At 35.7% G+C, this 18431-nt stretch overlaps 1 protein-coding gene across 3 annotated transcripts in view; it reads right to left on the reverse strand.

The window, feature by feature from the left end:
* Positions 1 to 18431, reverse strand: part of SLC12A2 (solute carrier family 12 member 2) — a 62431-nt gene that overhangs the window by 13789 nt on the left and 30211 nt on the right. For all 3 annotated transcript variants that reach the window (XM_084504420.1, XM_084504421.1, XM_084504419.1), the window contains exons 10-18: positions 14609 to 14763; positions 9880 to 9987; positions 8856 to 8979; positions 7391 to 7492; positions 5977 to 6132; positions 4799 to 4898; positions 2842 to 2953; positions 850 to 990; positions 516 to 622 (exon numbers count right to left, since the gene is read on the reverse strand). In XM_084504420.1, the coding sequence (XP_084360546.1) occupies positions 516 to 622; positions 850 to 990; positions 2842 to 2953; positions 4799 to 4898; positions 5977 to 6132; positions 7391 to 7492; positions 8856 to 8979; positions 9880 to 9987; positions 14609 to 14763 (1105 nt within the window). The remainder of the gene's footprint in view (positions 1 to 515; positions 623 to 849; positions 991 to 2841; positions 2954 to 4798; positions 4899 to 5976; positions 6133 to 7390; positions 7493 to 8855; positions 8980 to 9879; positions 9988 to 14608; positions 14764 to 18431) is intronic.

Here is an 18431-nt window from a genome sequence, read left to right on the forward strand (position 1 = left end):
AAAGTAAACTGGAGACTTCCTTTCCCATGTACTTTTTTTGCTTCTTTATTAACTTTGAGTGTCATGCATCTCTAAAAAAATACTTCACTTACATTAGGGCAAGACTTAATGAAGACAGAGCTTCAGCATAGAAGTTCATTTTGTCTGAAAAGCGTAGAGTGAAAGTAAAGGAAAAAACTCTGCTTTCAATATAAAATAGTTTAATGAATTCAGCAGACATGTAAGGTACTAATTCCCTTTCTAAAGGGAATTTCCCTTTCTTAAATTTCAGACCATTGCCACAACTTCTACATGCAGAAAGTGGCTATATAGAAATCTAATCTGCTTAAGCTATCAAGAGTTGCTTATTAATTTCTGTATCAGGAAAAAGTATATCTACAATATGGAAAATCTTGATCAACCTGACAGAGACAAGAGCTTATGCAACAAAGACCTAATTGAGATAAAAGTTTTCACTTATTACCAAGTGTACTGAAGTGGCACACAAATGGTACACATCCACATCTTCTACTTACTGGAATAAATTGATGTAGGTTTCAACATCTCTCATATCACCTTGCCTCCAGTTTTTCTTAAACCCAACAACAAGGGTGTTGGGTCTCATTCTCCCCAGACCAGCAGCCTAAGAAGAACATAAAATGTTTGTCTTTTTTTTAAAAAAAGAAAAACTAAAACACCCAACATATTACTGAAATAAACTGTTGTTTTTTTTTTTTTTCAATCAGAAAACAAAGTCTTAAGGTAACTTCACATAATGAAATATGCCAGCATGCAAAATACCAAAACATTTCCACTTCTGACATTCAACATCACTGCTTTCATTAAGAAAAACAAAAGGGAGAGATGTACCTGCATTAAGTACTGTCCTCCATCTCTCAAGTCCTCTGCATGTACTGGTGCATAGAAGGCCTTCATCTTGTTTTTAATTAGCCATCGTTGATATTTGGCCAAATCGGTGGACAGCTCTTTCATGGCTTGCCTCCGAGGACCCTTTCAACACAAGGAAATATGGAGGAAAGTGAGTAAAAATTATGAGCACTGAGTAGTTAACACCCTGTTTATTTTTCTGCCAGCTACCTTAGCAATTATGGGTGCATCCCTCCAGGGTCCATATACTTAATGTCCAGTTTGCTCAGGTTTTCCCTACACTTTTAGATTATCACAAGGGAAGTGTGATAATCTACTAGTTTCTGCTGGGATTGTTGACAGTAACTTATTTCTCATTCTTGAGAGGCTAACTATGTCTCCATGCATTTGCTTATGATAAATTCCAGCCTTCTTAGTAAGTTATCTAAAATAGAACCACAATTCTGTCTGTGATGGTAAGAAATGTGTTGCTGTCAAAGTCACCTTCTCTTTAAATATGTTTTTTTACTTCCTGTACCAGGATGAATCATTATGTTCCTCCAAGATATCCAAATGTTGAAATTAAAAGGTTCTCAAGACCAAGGTGACCAATATTTGCTTATTTAAAAACATGTTCTGTTGACTGCACTAACTCAGTTTCCTCTCTTCCATTCATCAGATCAGAATGAAGTCTTATTCAGCAAATACGGTAAATCTAAGCATATAAAAATATGAAGCTTGATTAAGCTTAAAGTTACACTTGCTTAAATGATGTTAGTGATGCATCAGAAAAAGTCTGGTGTTAAAATGTCTATCAACAGCTACATAATCCAAATATACTAAAGTATATTTAGTAATGTTTACCAATGATGCAACAGCTACTCTGTAGTTAACTGCAGTTTTGTTACAGGTCATAGTATAACAGCCACCTTGTATTAGTTAAGACAACTCCTGACAATGCAATTTTGAAAAATGAAGCTTGCTTCCTTCCCTCCCCGCCCCCCCCACCCCAAAATCCTTTCTGGCCTTCTGTAGAAGATACCATACACGTTCTGTTCTTCTGCTTACAAGGGACCTTTTTTTTTTTTTTTTTTTCTCCTCCTGTTGTTTGTTTTCAAGTAGTAAGAACTGCTGAATTTACATCCTTACAGAACAACCCCTCACTCCCTACCCAGAATCATCATACCCTGATGGAAATGAAGAAAAGCTAGTGAAATACTCAGGGCTGGTCAGAAACAGCAAAAAGGGAGGAAACAACTGTTCACACTGCTGTTTCATCTCAACAATGAAACCATTTAGATAACTGAAGGGATAAAAAAAACCTAGCTGAAAGGTAAAAGCGATTTTAAACTACTGGCTAAATTGATACTGAATTTACTGCTCAATAAGATTTTAGAACACTCTCTGTAAGGAGTATCTACACAGGAATCAATTTCCCTGTTTCACAGGAGCACCAGAAAGAAACCTAGCCATACACTGTCATTTTGACAAACCACTCTGTCCAAAGCATGACAGAGTACGTAAAACTGAATGAGACAAGGACAGAAAGAGACCCAGATTGTAATTCAGTATTCCCTTTGCTCCTACAGAGCTTCCTAAGTATTTAGGAGTCAACTGATTAAAGATACAATTAAAGACACTGCAAACTTTTTGCAAACTCTCCCCCTCTACCACCACATATCCTACAGCAAAACTGTCAGCGCAAGACTTCCCTTTAACTACAAGTTGCTGATGCAAAGCATGCCACATTGAAAGTTATGGCAGATAACATAACTTTCAAAGCTTCCCTAATGTGGCAGCACAGCTAACTGGGAATGGGGATGAGCCCTACATGAGTATATCCTCCTAGTAAGTCTCTCTTTTTTGTACATCTCAGGATACTAATAGCTTTCATTTAAAATGAAAGACAGATCTGTTGAAATAAAAAAAAAAAAAAGAAAAGAAAAAGGAAAGGCCACAGTAAGGTAACTTTAAAGTTAGATAGAATACACTTACCATATGTACATGACCACAGATCATCAAGCCCACATTTTTGGTGAAAGCATGGACAAGGTGAAGCAAAGCTGGACGTGCATTTGGAGCACCTGTCATAATTAAGCACTGAGGCCTACAATTGTGAATACAGTTGGGGGGAAGTTAAAATTCATTTTATCTAAAGGCTTAGTTAATTGAAAAGTTTCTTCTAAATATTGGTCCTAAGAACACAGTCCTTACTGGTAATGTTGTAAGTTCATCTTTTCTTCATTTAAATCTTTTAAAAACAGACGTTTGACAACTGTCATCAGACCTATGATTAACTGGTTCCAGAAGTAATAATCCCACTCAATGTGAAAATGTACATATTTAAGGTGATCAGAAATTGATTTTAGATAAGACTAAGTCAGGGGGATGAATTTCTCCCCCCATTTGTCAGCCACATTCTTAGATCTTCTAGCTTAGATTATTTTATGTCACCCAAGAAAACTGGAATCATGCAATTTTTTTAATCATTCAAAAGGCAAAGCCAAACAAATGCAGGTAAAGCTATTCTAGCCATTCTTTCTAAAAAGTCTTAAAGTATTAAGTATCCAAGTATTAAGTATCTTGTTCATTTCAGAAGATAATTTTTTAGATCATAAGAATCACTGAAAGTTATCTGTCTCTATCTCCTCAATCTCTCCAGACTTTTTTTTTTTTATACACTAAACTACTTAGTTTTACAATGTCTTTCTAAAATCCATAACACTTTTTGTCATAGGCTAGAAGCCAGTATCAGGCCAAAAATACAACTGCTAAAGCTACTCTGCTTAAAACTGACAAGAAGATCCATACCCCCTTTGCAAAACAATTATTGAAGTTTACAACTCAAAAAGCTACATATTAGCTTCTCAAACAAAAGAGCTGAAGTACTTCTAATGCAATCTGAAATGCATACTGATCAGCAGAGCATTCACTTAACTGCACTTACTCTGTCAACACAAAGTTACATTTAGTAAGAATTTTCTTATGTCTGTTTCTTCATCTAAATTTGCTATCCAAAATGGACTTGCAGCTGACAGAAGTTTCAGCAGAGAGTTCAAAATTGACTACAATAAAATATTGTAAATTACTTATGCCAGCCTTCAGATTTGCATTAGGATTAATAATTGCTGCTCTTGATAGCTAGCCAACCAATGAGTTTCTGAAGTCACTGTTTCTTCCCTGGTAAAAATGCAACTCAATGTAATACAGTGTAGATAATAATAAATTGTAATGTCATGTAGGTCTTAGGACTTCAGATAAGCTGTTTCATAATTAGACTGAGTTTTGTAATTGGATTTTGAGGAAATAGTTTCAGTCACAGCATTTTATAAATTTATCTCTTGAAGCATATTTCATCTAGAATAGCCTACTCCAGAAAAGCAGCATGGATACTGTAGGATTGAAATATTGCCTACTTCAGTAGGACCATCCTAGGCAGCCATGCTAGATAACAAAAAATCAGTTCTCTCCTTTCAGCTATGTGAAACACTCATGTAGTCCATTTACCATTATAATGATAATGACCAAATGTTTAATGTGAAACAGCCTGTGCTGATGACATCCACAGTATACACATTTCAGGGATATTAGCTTAAACCAGTTTTAGCCTTATGTGGACCAAATGCTGGTTAGCAGTTTGGAGGTCATCTTTCAGTCCAGTTTCATCAGAAATTAATACAATTAGCAGTTTTTTCTGCCAGCCACAAAAACCATGATGCATGAATGACAATAAATAGGCATCATCCATCAACTTACTTCCGAATTGCTCTCTTAATCTGAAATAAAAAGCTAGTCTAGTTACATCCACAGGATGTCCATAATAGTGAAATTCAAAGCTGTTAAAAGCCACAGGAGGTAAACAGCCAATTTAATGAAAACTATGACAATAAACACTGAGTCTATCCTACTGACTACACAGTAGAATTTTTTGTCTTTGATATTAAGACAGTACCTGAAGTTTTTCACATGATCTTCCACTCCTGATAGACGAATAGAATGCTGTAGTGCATTCAAGTAAGTTAAAGCTTGTGTTGATGATCCCCAGTTCACATCTGTGAAATGTGAAGTTTCAATATCTTAGTTGTTCAACACAGAACTACATGATCACAAAACAGTTGATGCCAACTCAAAACACACAAGATTTAAACTCCATCTCAGTACATTCTACACGATTCTAGTCAACAAACCCTACAATTAAATAGACAATTCCACTTGAAGATAAGACCTCTGTAGAAGTTTTAGCAAATGAGAGTTCATTTTACAATTAGGAAGAAAAAAATGATTTTTCCCCAGCATTATCAAGATTGAATTCAAAGTTCAAAAGTAACACTTAAGGAGAAAATATGATTAGTTAATTTACATCACAGAAAAGGAAAAATTCACCTCAAAATATTTCCTAACCAAAGTCAAATACTTTTAGTGAATAACTAGTGCAATAAAGACAAGGAAATTACCTAGATTAAGTAGTTCCTTATGAAAAATAAATCTAAAAGGAAACAAGAGTTTCAGTATTCTCTCTATTTGTTTCCATTTACTGCTGATAGCTACAATGAACTTGTCTTCCAAGTACTTAATCTTCATGGCCCAAGATTTAGGATTTTCCTTATTGTCAACTACAGGAACGCTTTGTGGCTCAGTTCTGCTCCATCTTTTATTTAAGATCATACAGTATTCTTAGCGGAAGGAAGAGTGTATAAATTGTTGTTCAAAGATAAAAGAATGGTTTACTGAAAAAACAAATACTACTCAAATGCTTTTTCAAACCAGAAAGATAAAGTATTCCCTTTCACTTCCTGACAAAACATGCTTTCGTGGTGCCTTCATCACTGTAATCCATTTGTATCTCTTCCTTTCATCTTTTTTTTCAAATGTTTATGTTTAACAGCAACCATATTTGATTGAGAGGCATGTTGTGGAAGGGTGGGGGAAAGAACAACAGCAGTGAATGAATATATAGGTGTAATTATATTTCACTACAAATGAAAAGCTTGAAACAGAAGTTTGAACTAATCACCATCAAGGTTTTGTCCTGTCCATCGATCCATTCTGCCACCCTCCCTGTCCCCAAAGGTCACACTTCTTCCTTCTGCCTCTTCCTCCCACCAGAACCAAAAGCAGCCCCATACATACCTGGCTTCTTGTACGTGACATAAATGTAGAGTCCAAGGACTATGACATATGTCAGAAGTGCTGCCCACCAATTAATGACAAACATCACAATGCAGCAGAGAATAGCTCCAACGAGAGAAATCCACATATTGTAGTATTTGAAAGCAGGGCGCCAACCTAGTCAAAATGTAGTTTGGAGGACAGGGAAGGTAAGAGTGTAAAATAATTTAATCTTCAAGAGAAGAAAGATGCTGTTCATCTTTTCCTTTCCATGCTTTCAATCACACTTCATAAGGCGTGGCAATTCCAATAACATATCAAATAGAGACTTTGACACATTTAAGCATTTAATTTTCTGACACCTTTCAGATTCACATCTTATATGCAACAGCTCTACGTTTCATATGTTGATCTCTAAAAGCTATCTCAAAAGGAAAGTTTGAAGATGCTTGTGCCAGCATGTTTACTGAATCAGGCTAAAAGAACCTTTGACAAGAACTTGACTGACAATTGATTTTTGCTTTCAAAGATAGTATAACAAAACATCAGCAAGTGTCTCTGTCCTGTAGTATTGTTTCTAGGTGTGTATTTTTATTATTTGCACATGGCCAGAAATTTTCTCTACAAAAAAAAAAATCTGCTTGGATTTGTCTGTTCTAAGTACGTCAAAGCGCTGGACTGTCACCATTTATTTTACATCCTTATTTGTCAATCCACACACCCACTTTACAAGTGTATTTTGCATAGAGTTGTTGGGTAAACAGAGAGCACATACTCTCAAAAAATAACAGTACCTACTAGGGCAGTAATTAAGAAATTTTTAGGGGCATTTCAGCACAAACACATGGCAGACCAGGTCTGAGAAATGCAGGTTCTGAAAGTGTCATTTGGCTTAGTCCTACATCGTAACTAGCCTTGCACACCAAGCAAAAGCTGTGAAAATATGCTGAATTTGTGAAAAAGTATTTGTGAAAAATACTACCTGCAATACCAAAAAAATGCAAAATACCATAAAAGTGCAAAGCCAAAGAGAAACCCAAAGATAACAAAATGGTGGGCCCTGAAGACCAGAAAATGAATTAGCAAGAAAGCTTTCTTAAGCAATAGTTCTTAAGGATTGGTAATAACAAAAGTGATATACAACAGAGACAAATCATAGGAGACCTATTTGAGAATCTCTGAATAAACACTGAGTAATAATCTCTTCCCTCAAAGATGACAAATATCTGTAGCTCTCAGGCTTTTCTGGATCATTCAATCCTCCAAAATTTGGAAGACTCAAGCACATCCTGTTAAGACTATACCTCAGATGTGCCATGACAGTCAAACAGACATTTAATTGAACCAGACTTTCAATTATATGAGTAGCTTTTAAATTTGTTTCTGCATTTAGAAATTGGAAGCTTAATTCTCAACCCCAAAATGTGTTTCGTACCTGGAGATTTTGCGAGAGAAGCATGGAACACAGAGAAGTTAATCAAGGCATATGAAGCCAAGAAGAAATTAGAGATAATAGGTGCAATGACGTTCAGTTCAGCTGTAAAACAAGAACAAAGCAGGCTGTTATAAAACATATCATCCAATGACTTTGTACATTTTGAAGTCAATTCTGTTACAACCAATTTTATGTTATCTAGGCAGAAGCAGTTTGTGCTTTCTGTTCAACAAAGAGAGCTATTAACTTGCAGTCTCTTATTTACAGTTATCTTCTGATAGTCAGGAAGTGCAGCTCTCAGTTTAAAAAAAGTTAAACGTTTTTCCATGCCATCTAGTATTCCAGGACTGCCTCTAAGCATTACGTACTTTCTCAAAATAATTCATTGAGACAATTCCTTTCCCACCATGATTTGGCCAAACACTGCAGCAATATATCGGGTTCTTTAGAACCCCAGAAGTACTAGATCATTAACATAAATGCAGTATGTCTCTAGCTGAAGTCTCAGCTGTCACATAGCAAAGAATAAGAGTATAATGAAACTAAGAGACACTCAGCGATGGTGAATGGTAAGTGCAAAGTTAGTGAGCCAATGAAACAAACATGTTCATTGGTCTGCCCTTAAAAGTTGAATTAGCGGTACTATTAATGCATTATGTCTCAATACTATTGCAACAGTGATGAATACTCTCATTAGTGAAAGAGATGGAAGAGCTTGACACTTCTTTTTCCATTAGAAGGTATAGTGTAAAACATTAATATGCACTCTCACCATCAAATAACTGCAATCAAAATGCAGAACTTGCCATGTTAATCTGCAAGTTTTCATTTGTTATAATCAGGTTTCCAGTCAGCACACTGTAGTTGAGACAGCATGACTGTACCTCCTCTAAGCATAGACAGGGAAGGATAAAACAAAATCAGGAAGAGTTTAACAGCACTAGCACAGGTCACATGGATGGTGAACTAATTGTGCTGTGTTCACCCACATAGAACACATGTAATCCTATCTTTACCTTTGCCAACAGCAGCCTGAGCAATCTATACTGTTTGTAGCATAACAGAAGAACATACTCTAACAAGTTTTGTTCACTAAGTGTGCCGTTTACTGAAGCTGTTTGTAATTATGAAAGTTCATTTCAGATTTTTAATCTTTATAGCTTATTACATCTCTACCTCAAGCAAAACATATTTTTTCATTCATTTACAGTATCTAAAAACAGGCACCTGAAGTGATTAGGAGAACTGTAGTACTCCTACTGTTCAGTTCAGATTTATTCTAGCTCTATACAAAGATGTATCTAGGAGACAGGAGAAAATCCTCAAACTAAACAAATTTAGAATGCTCACATAGAAACAAGCAGTGCATTAGACCTCAAGGACATTGTCATCAAGTCATGAGATGGAATAGAATGCTTCATGAAAGACAAAAGGATATTTAGATTTATTATAATTTCAAACTAACCAATTAGTATGAATCCAAGAGCTATTAAAAATGTTAGAAGATATCCTCTCAGTGGTTCATTGTTCTTCCCATAGCCTTTAGCAAACATCTGAAATCCTGGATAGATGTTGTCCTTGCACAAAGCCTAAGAAAAATAAAATGCAAGAGTCAGCATCTATATTTTGCTCAAAATGTATCCTCATTTATGTAGCTAATGCTGTCTTTTCACTGCACATAAAGACAATGCTGTCTTTTCACTGCACTCTCTTCCTAAAAGAAGGAATGTTTGTAGCTAACATACTAATTCCATTTGCAATTGCCTTCACATTTTGCACTTCCAGTATTCTGTCCTTCAGTGATTACTATCTGTAAGAACAAGCTCCGCTCTTCTGTAAGTCGCTGACTACTGTACTTTATTGGAGTCTTACAATCAGAGTTGCTTTTTAGAGACAAAAATTGTTTCCTCAGAAAGTGGAAAGTTTGCCCACTGTTTACACCAGTTCTCTGCATTGACACTTGTATTTATATTCTGCAAACTCCCTTCTGTGTTGAACTCCATACTGAACTTTTGAGGAAGAATGCCCATTTGCTAACAGTGAAGTTTTACTGAATCAAAAAGAACTTACAGGACAAATATTGGGATTAAGGAGTTAAAAAGGTAAAGCAAAATTCATTCAGAAATGCCAACAAAAACTAATGTAAAATGATTCACACAAGAACTGGTTCATGGTCATACTATTTTGATTAAGTATTCTGTGCAGATGAACATTCAGCAGCTATAGGTGCTAATTCATGCTGTCTCCTTCTGATTACTTTAAGAAATGAACTAATCTATTATTGTTGCATGTGCTCCATTGGTATTTCATCTAAATGCTTCCTGGTTTCAAGGCAAAGCAATTTCCTGAAAATCTAGATGCTATGTTTTTCTCACTTTTCATAGCAGAAAGCAGGACAGCAGCAGATTTGGATGCCACTTATAAAATTCTGTTTCAAAGTTTATTTTGAATAATTCTTTAAGAGATTATGGTTTTGCTTCCATACGTACCTGGAAGATCTTAGGTGCACTCACAAGAGATGCTAATGCAGATGACAAAGTGGCTGAAAAAATACCTGCAGAAATCAGCGGTGCAAATCCTGACACCATGCTCATTACCTGCAAACAGAACATTTTTTTTTTTTTTAAACAAAATGGAAAACTGATGGAATACAGATGGGTGACAATATTCACTACACAAAAGAAAAATAAAATACTTCTTACTCCACTCAAAAGCCATAAAGTATCATGCATTCATAGCAACGAATGAGCTAGGGGAAAGTCAGGACACAAACACATCCTAGTTTCAGAACAAGAGAAAGTGGCTTATCACACAACATGTAGTACAACCACATAAAATAATTGATGGTGGAAATCTCCATGAGCTCATAAAAGGACTGGAAAGCAAGTCATGGAAGAAAAAACACATTGGAAATAGTTACATTATTTGACTAATATACCACTGAATAACATGGCCACGGAAAGCCAAGGTGACAAAGTGACAAAGCAGTTGAAGTTGAACAACTTGGGAAAATTTATCTCGTCTTTCTCAACATCTCTATTGCTCCAAGTTAGGCATGTTTCCCATTCAAAACCACAATGATGGTTCCTATCGCCCCAAGATCACATCCTTGGACAATTCTGTAACGTCAATGAGTGAAACACAATATGTAGTTCTTGGCAGAGTGGATGACTAACAAAGCAAGGGATGCTCAGTAAGCTAAATACAAGGGAAGAATGTTGGTATGATAAAAAATCCCAAATTAAAACCAAGGCAGCTTCTAATTGTCATACACCCTGAATACTCTCATCTGCAATTCTAAAGCAATCTTAGTAAGATGTGCTCCCAAAAAACAATATACATGGGGCTGACGAAGTTTTATTCATATAGCTAGTACTAAACTAATGATAAAAATTTAGCATTTTTCTCTACACCAGATCAAAGACTTCTGGGTCCCTCAAACAGAATGAAATCTCTAGATTGCATCAGGTTTCATTTATAAGTTCACGGCAAGCCTTGTCTACAAAAACAAATGACAATTACAGACACACAAAACGAGAATGAAGCAGCTGTCATAGTTGGTAGCATGAAGAATGAGGGGTAGGATTTCCTGAAGTATACCTTAAGTTTACAACAAAATAGGTTATGGTAGGACAGGCTTTTATTCATACGTGAACAAAACTAATGATACACGTTAGTTAAGCATATCAGGAATGTGTTAGTACTCCTAATACTTCCTTAATGTTTTCCTTTAACTCAGTACTTTCACTCTCGCTTACACAAGATTAAGCTATCCCTCCCTCCTTTGCCCAGAATTAGGTTAGTTTTACAATAAAAAAAGAAATCACAGCTGTAAATGCCAGACTGTAATAACACTATACTGTACTTTCTTAAATTTTCTTCTAGAAATAAATTTACTGATGAATTAATTTTTTGAAAAATCTATGCTTCAGCAACATAATAAACATAGAATAATCTTTGTAGAAACAGCATGACAGTTTTCTTTGTTGCAACGGTTGCTTGCAATCTTCCATCTTCCCTGGAAGGACTTCTGATAAACAGAATAAGTTTACAAGTCACCCTTACTTTTCTTCCCAGGCAATTTAAAACATTTCCTTTGCTCTACTACACTTGCTTTAAGAGTTTGCAAATTAGTCCTTACCGACTCCAATTTTATATTCTTTCTAGGTGCTGTTCGTTGCCTCTGTTTAATTACACTATTTTTGAATCTTACATCTGTTTTCTAAATTTGAAAGAAATCCAAGATGTATGCAGACTGTGTTTGTCCATTTTAAAAGCCAGCAAGTTACAGCTTAGGTTACTAGCGTAAGAGACATTAAGAAACTTCTAAACTGGGGGGGGAGTAAAGAGGAACCAGTTCCAGCTGAACCAGTATGCTAGTGTTAAGAAAACCCACACAATATACAGACTATAATCTAAAAGTCAGGACCGCAAAACCAAAGAGCCCACATACGCAATTGCTATAGCAGTAAAATCTTCATCCTTGAAAGAAGAACAGACAGAATTGGAAGTACAGGCATCCAGTAAGAACTGCCCTATTTCAGTTGGTGCTGTGAGAAATACATTGTTACTGCTGCTAAGGGACTCGTTATGTTTGCTTGGCATTTCCTCTTTAGACAGTTTCTTACTGAAAGATTTGGCATATTGAAATATTCTATTTTGACTACAATTTCAGTTCTTCGCTCCAACCATTGTAGAGCAGAAAAAAATGCCATATGAATACAAACTCCAGCAAAGATAACTTTAAAGTTAACTCTTCAAAGTGAATTTGCATGAAATGCTATTCAACCCATTTCTTTCAATTATTTAGTGTTCTACAGCCTCCTCCTTTTACAGGAAGAATGTTTCAGCAGAACTTTTACACTGTTTCTGAAATGGTGTACTTCCATTCATGCTACTTCCAATTTTCATCCAAAGTTAAACATTTTAATAAAGACAATTTCTATATATGTCAAAGTAGATATGTGACCAAATTCTGCATTTAAACTACCCATTGTAACTTATTCTAAGTGAGTTCCAGGCAGAGGCTACAGTGACAGAACAAGTTCTTGAAGATACCAGATGACAGCCATTTTGATGCTGAGCAGAAAGCTGTTGGAAGCCTGTGAGGGCCTACATATACCTGCATTGACTGTAACAGAAGCTTAAGGTGGTCCAAGCATCTGATTCTAAGCCTCTCACCATCAGTTTTCATTTAAGTTTGTGTCTAAGATTTCTGTTGGTTAACCATCCTGTAAGTTATCCATTTTCTGTCCAACAAACATATCCAAAACTCAAGTTAGGCAAACTTCAGATTAATTCCTTGCTGAAAGAACAGAGTGCTGGATAAAATCTAAGACAAGTGATATAAAATATCACCCATTTTTCATTCACAAGAGTAAATTGACACTTTCAGCCTTATGACTTGCACACTCAGAAGTCATAAGAAATATGACTTACTTGCATTTCAAAATATGTTTGCTCACTTTAGAGATAAGTTTATTTGTGAAGCATATGTTCTCAGTTATTTATCGCGCAGGAAGAAGTTTTTTGTATGAAGAGCTTGAGAGGTATTCAAGGTTGGCCACCCAGCCCTGAACTGTCACCTGCACAGAAAAACAGTCTCTATTTACACCTACTACTCAGAAATACTAAATTGAGGGAAGTTCAGTTAGAGTATGTACAAATTTCTTTTTAACTAGACAGAAGTCCTAATTTCTCTGAAGGTACTCACTCTTATTCAACTTCTTTCACAGAGAGAAAGAGCAGAAGCATGAGAGGAAGACAGCCAGAGGAAGTCCAGCTAGCTACCAGAAGAACAAAGTTCTACCAAACACTGCAGCGGGTTGCTCAGAGCTGCTATGCAGCCTCCAGTAAGTTTCCAAAACCCAACACAAGGGGGTTTTGCCAACAAACGGCACTGGGTTCTCTCTGTAGGCCCAGGCCTTGAAACTCTTATTTTATTCATAACCTACTGTATTTTCCAGAGACAAGTAAGACTAATGTGGAACATGAAAGTATTCTTTGGACAAAAATGATGATAAACTAGAACACTAGTGACTTATTAGAAGTGCTAGCCACTTATGAGAAGTATCTTTATTGAAGTTATGACTTGAAGAAAGTTACGATCCAAGGAAGCCAGGTCTTTGAATCACACCTAGTTGGAACAATCCACAAGGATTATCAAATCCTGTTCTACACTATTCTCAGCTGTACACTGATAATATAGCCGGATACTGTCTTCTTTCAAGCTTGAAAGAATGAGGAAATTCAGATTTTGCAAAATAATTATTCTCATAACAGTAGTTCCACACTGTTTCCAATATATGCTTTTTCTAAACCAGAACAAATCAACACCATACCGATACATAAATACTTCACTAAAAAGATGTATTTTAACGAAATGGTCTGCATTAAACATTACTTTGACACATGTAAATTGTAATTAGTTTTTCAACAGAGCCTTGCAGAAAGGCTGACAATCTTTGTTGCATGTGAGTATATGTACTTTTGACCGAAACACACATGCCATTGAAAGAGACATTCTTTCCATCAGCGAATTTCCAATTAACCTCAACCCAACCTTTTGCAGGCCTACTACAAAAAAAATTAGGGCAGAGAGACTACTGTAAGGAAAGTTTAAGTGGGAATTAGTATGTTTTCCTTGGTTTCTTTCAAACCCTTAATAATAGTGAACTTGTGAACCCGTAGTAGTTCATGAGTACATATAAGACTATGAAAAACCCTGTGATTTTTTTTAATCTAATGATAACATTAGATTTTATGAAGCCTCTCAACATTCTTACTTTATATATGTATATGGCAATTATGCATCAACATTTTCCATAAACATGGTTGCTACAAAACTTAAGAAGTTACTGAAAGAGACCACCTATGACTTCTATGAATCACTATTTAACACTAAGTACATCTATCCACATCCAGTACATCTATCCACATCCATGAAGAATAGCATTTAGATATCTAAACAGAGCAAGCTGCAGTCCCAAAACATAAGCTACACAGCTTATAAATACTCACTCTGTTCCCAGATAAACACCTGTATATAAACACCCCAAAATTTAAGTTACCTTGCCCTTGATACTAGATAGAGTATGCCACTTAAAGTTATGTCGAACAGTTGTGTATTTAAGAATTTTCAGTGTATGATTTTCTCCTCAATAAGCAATTAAAAAAGATCAAAAATCCAATTAACAGATTTAAGAGAATATTTCATACCTGGAAATTGTTCATCAGCCCATAATGACAATCAGCCCCTGCCTGACAGGATGAGAAATCATAATTCAACTTGCAAGCTGCGGTAGTGCAATTCGTCAGCTCAGTGATAATGGTGTTATTAACATTCCCTGTGGCATCTCGAACAACACAAGAACCTAGAGTGGACCCAACAACAAAAATAATCATCAGACTAAACCTGAATTTAGAGATGTGTCAAGCTCAACTTCCTTTTTAACTATATTCTTTCAGATGAAAATTAAATATAGCATTTACAGTTTTAATACATCTCAGATTTAAGCACATGTTCACCATGAAGAATAAAAACAAGCTAACTAGCTGTTTACTTACCTGAGAAGTTCTTAAAATAAATAAATAATTAAATAAATGAGTCTAACAAGGAAAACTTTAGCACAGAGGAAAGCTACATCAATAGAACTGATGAAGCTTAACAGCACAATTTTAACTCAGCACATTGCTTTGAATCATGAGTTTCCCCATAATTTAGTAAATAATGCTAATTATAAATACAAACTTGTATCACTTGGGTCTGTTTTGTTTTGTTTTTTAATCTTCTTAGAGGAATGAAGTTTTGTATTTGTTTGTAAAAACATATGTGGACAGGAATACACAGCATTGCAGCTTTTATCTTTCTTAGAAACTCAACTGTGACAATTTCCACAGTAGAAGTTGTTCAGATGTAATGACCAAAAAGGTTGGTCCCTTTGCTAACAGGTGAATCACGCAACAAAGTTAATGTTCTTAGATTATTTCATAAGTAGTAGTCTTGGAATTCTCCCCTTACTCTCCACTCTCAGTGAGATACTGAGATCTACATGTATAACATGACTTATGTTATAAAGTTTTACATACATGCTTCCGCTTTTAGAGCATACCATTACATATACACCATGGAAGCACACTCTTGCAGAACACTTTCACAAGTTTTAATCTCCTTGTAACACACAGATTTCTGTTTTACCTAAGTATGCAAACAGGCTGCACAGCTCAGTCAACATGTCTCAGCCATTCAAAAAAATTAAGTGCTTATCATGAAAGCCTTGCAAGCCCATTTCTGATATACCACAGTCACATAGGATGTGGGTACTTTAAAAGTTGGTGTCTTGGTGAAATACTGAACCACAGCCACCACATTTTTTGTAATTAAGTCCTATCACAATCTGCAAATCTTCAAATTCTATGATTATATGCTATTTCACTGCTCTGTAAAACTGTAGACACAGTGTTTCAGCCTTTAAGCACTAAGAATGCTCATCTGATTAACAAGACTTTGTTTTGTTCTTTTTAGAAGTGTAGAACAGACTTATCATTATTTAAATACCTCAACTGTTAAAACAGCATTAAGTTGTTTGGACAGTATTTCAAGGAATTAAATACAGAATGGGGAAGAGAAGAAGGAACCCTACAGAGCAAAAAGGCTGAGAAATCCCTTAATCTTGTCTTCTAGGAATTTAAACAAGGAGGTCCTGGGAAAAGAAGCATGTGACTACTGATGATTTCAGTAACTTCCTTGCAAAATAGTAATGAAAAGCAGGGCACAGATATGCAACAAGATTAAGTTTCTCAAGTGAGTGCCTGTTATCTAAAGTAATTTCTCTCTGCCTATTGAGAAACTAAACTTTTAAATATCTGTACCATATTGCTACCGAACCTTTAAAACCTCAGTAATAGTTTAGAATACCTAGTCCTGGTAGGTTGATTTTTACTCATTGCTTCCAATTGTTATTTTTCCAATGCTTAGTAAGTCCATCTGATTAAATTTCAACAGGTGTCTCCTACACCAATTACTTCTCCTATGCATTTTTTTTTTATGGGTATGTGGAAGGGTTGGGTTTTTGTTTTGTTTTAATTGAGTTTAAAAGATCTGTATGAGACAAAGAAGGCTGGCAGCTCTTTCACACAGGGATTCAAGGTTCAACAGCACTATGAGCAAACGTGATATGAGCCTTACTACAAGAGAAAGCAGGACAGATGCCAGGTGGGCAAGCTCTATTCTCAGCAGAAGATACTTAAGTAACAGTTCAGACATTTTAATTCAGACATTAGCCCTCATTCGGAAATGTTTTATTTATGATAGATTCTGGCAGTCTTTTCACTAAGAACCTGCAACTTTTCTTTCCTGTAAGAATAGGATGACAGGCTTTCACCTTTTTATAAGCTTTTAGAGGCACATTCCTGCAAAAAGTAAAATGAAGTTGTCATTCCATAAGCCTGAGAAGGTAAACAGGCCATCTAGATCAAGTTCTCTCCTAACTTCACGTAGCTCCTTGGCACTTCAGACTGCAAATAAGTGGGCTTCTTAGCTTCTCTGGTACTATGAATGGCTACTCATTAAATTAGTTTTATTTCCTTGTGTACGGAAACCCTACTCAGAAGGTTGTGAGTTTTCTTGTTTGTTTTTAAACTGGAGCTTCTGTTTTTAATGTAAATGCATTACAGTCCAAATGTTTAATTTTTCCTCTTTCAGGAATTCTCATCAAGAAGGTACTGGTGACAGGAAGAGGGGGAATGGGCTAAAGTTGCACCAGGGGACTTTTAGGTTGGATGTTGGGAAGAACTTCTTTACCGAAAGGGTTGTTAGGCATTGGAATGGGCTGCCCAGGGAAGTGGTGGAGTCACCATCCCTGAAGGTCTTTAAAAGACGTTTAGATGTAGAGCTTAGGGATATGGTTTAGTGGAGGACTTGTTAGTGTTAGGTCAGAGGTTGGACTCCATGATCTTGAGGTCTCTTCCAACCTAGAAATTCTGTGATAAATGTCTGTGATAAATGATAAATGTGATTATGCAACCTTAATCCTGCTACCTGCACACCTGCATTATTCCGTAGTCAAAGCACGAAACCACACACTTCTCCCTCACTACTGCTATCTTGTTCTTAAATAGGGTGCTCTCTAGTATAAGGGAACTCTAGTATAAGTTTTCTCTTACTAAGCCCTCTTTAGTCAGTGTCTCTATTGCTTAAAGAACATACAAATACTACACTAGATTCAAAATATCTACTTCCTCTTCAGACATCACTACTCTGTTACATTTACTAGCCTCTTCAAAGTTTTAATGACTTTCTCATCACTACATTTGGAAGTATACAGTGGGGAATAGTCTGCAGGGGAAGGAACAAGAGTATTTCCATTTCCCTGATTCCTGATCCAAAGCCTCAGAAAGACTAGACTTCACTCATTTCATAATCTCTACCTTCTGCAATCACACTCACCTTTAATTACCATTATTATTACCATAATTCTAATAATAATTATTACCATTACCATAATTCTAATCGTAAGTTATAAGAAACAACTAGGGCACAGCATTTCTGATGCAAACAATTTCATGTTAGTTCTGTAAAGTGTTTTTTGTAACATGAAAATTGAAGTTTTTCATGTCTGAAAGATGATCAAAGTATTCTATTAACAAATTAATATTAATAAGTATTTTACTCTCATGTGGTTTCAAGTTCTAAAGTATTCAGATTTGGTAGCAGGAGCCTGTGGTCAATCTAATTAGAAAATAATGTAGATCATTAAATTGCATAGGGCACAATTGCTACAGAGCAAGTATTTGGCAGAGCTACAGGACAACATTAGCCGACAGAGGCAGACTGGCAAGATTAGTATCTTTGGAAAGGAAATATCATTAGTGGTAAGATCAATGGTGCTTTTATAAATGTCAAATTCATTCAAACAGCAGTATAGCTAAGATAAAGCAAGGTCTTTCATATAAGAAAACTGATTAGCACTGCAAAAAACTGATTTGTCTGACATGTATAAAAATTTTTCCAATTATAGGCAAGAAATATTAGAGACATGCT

This window comes from Aythya ferina (assembly GCF_964211825.1).
Source record: "Aythya ferina genome assembly, chromosome: Z".
NCBI classification, from domain to species: domain Eukaryota; kingdom Metazoa; phylum Chordata; class Aves; order Anseriformes; family Anatidae; genus Aythya; species Aythya ferina.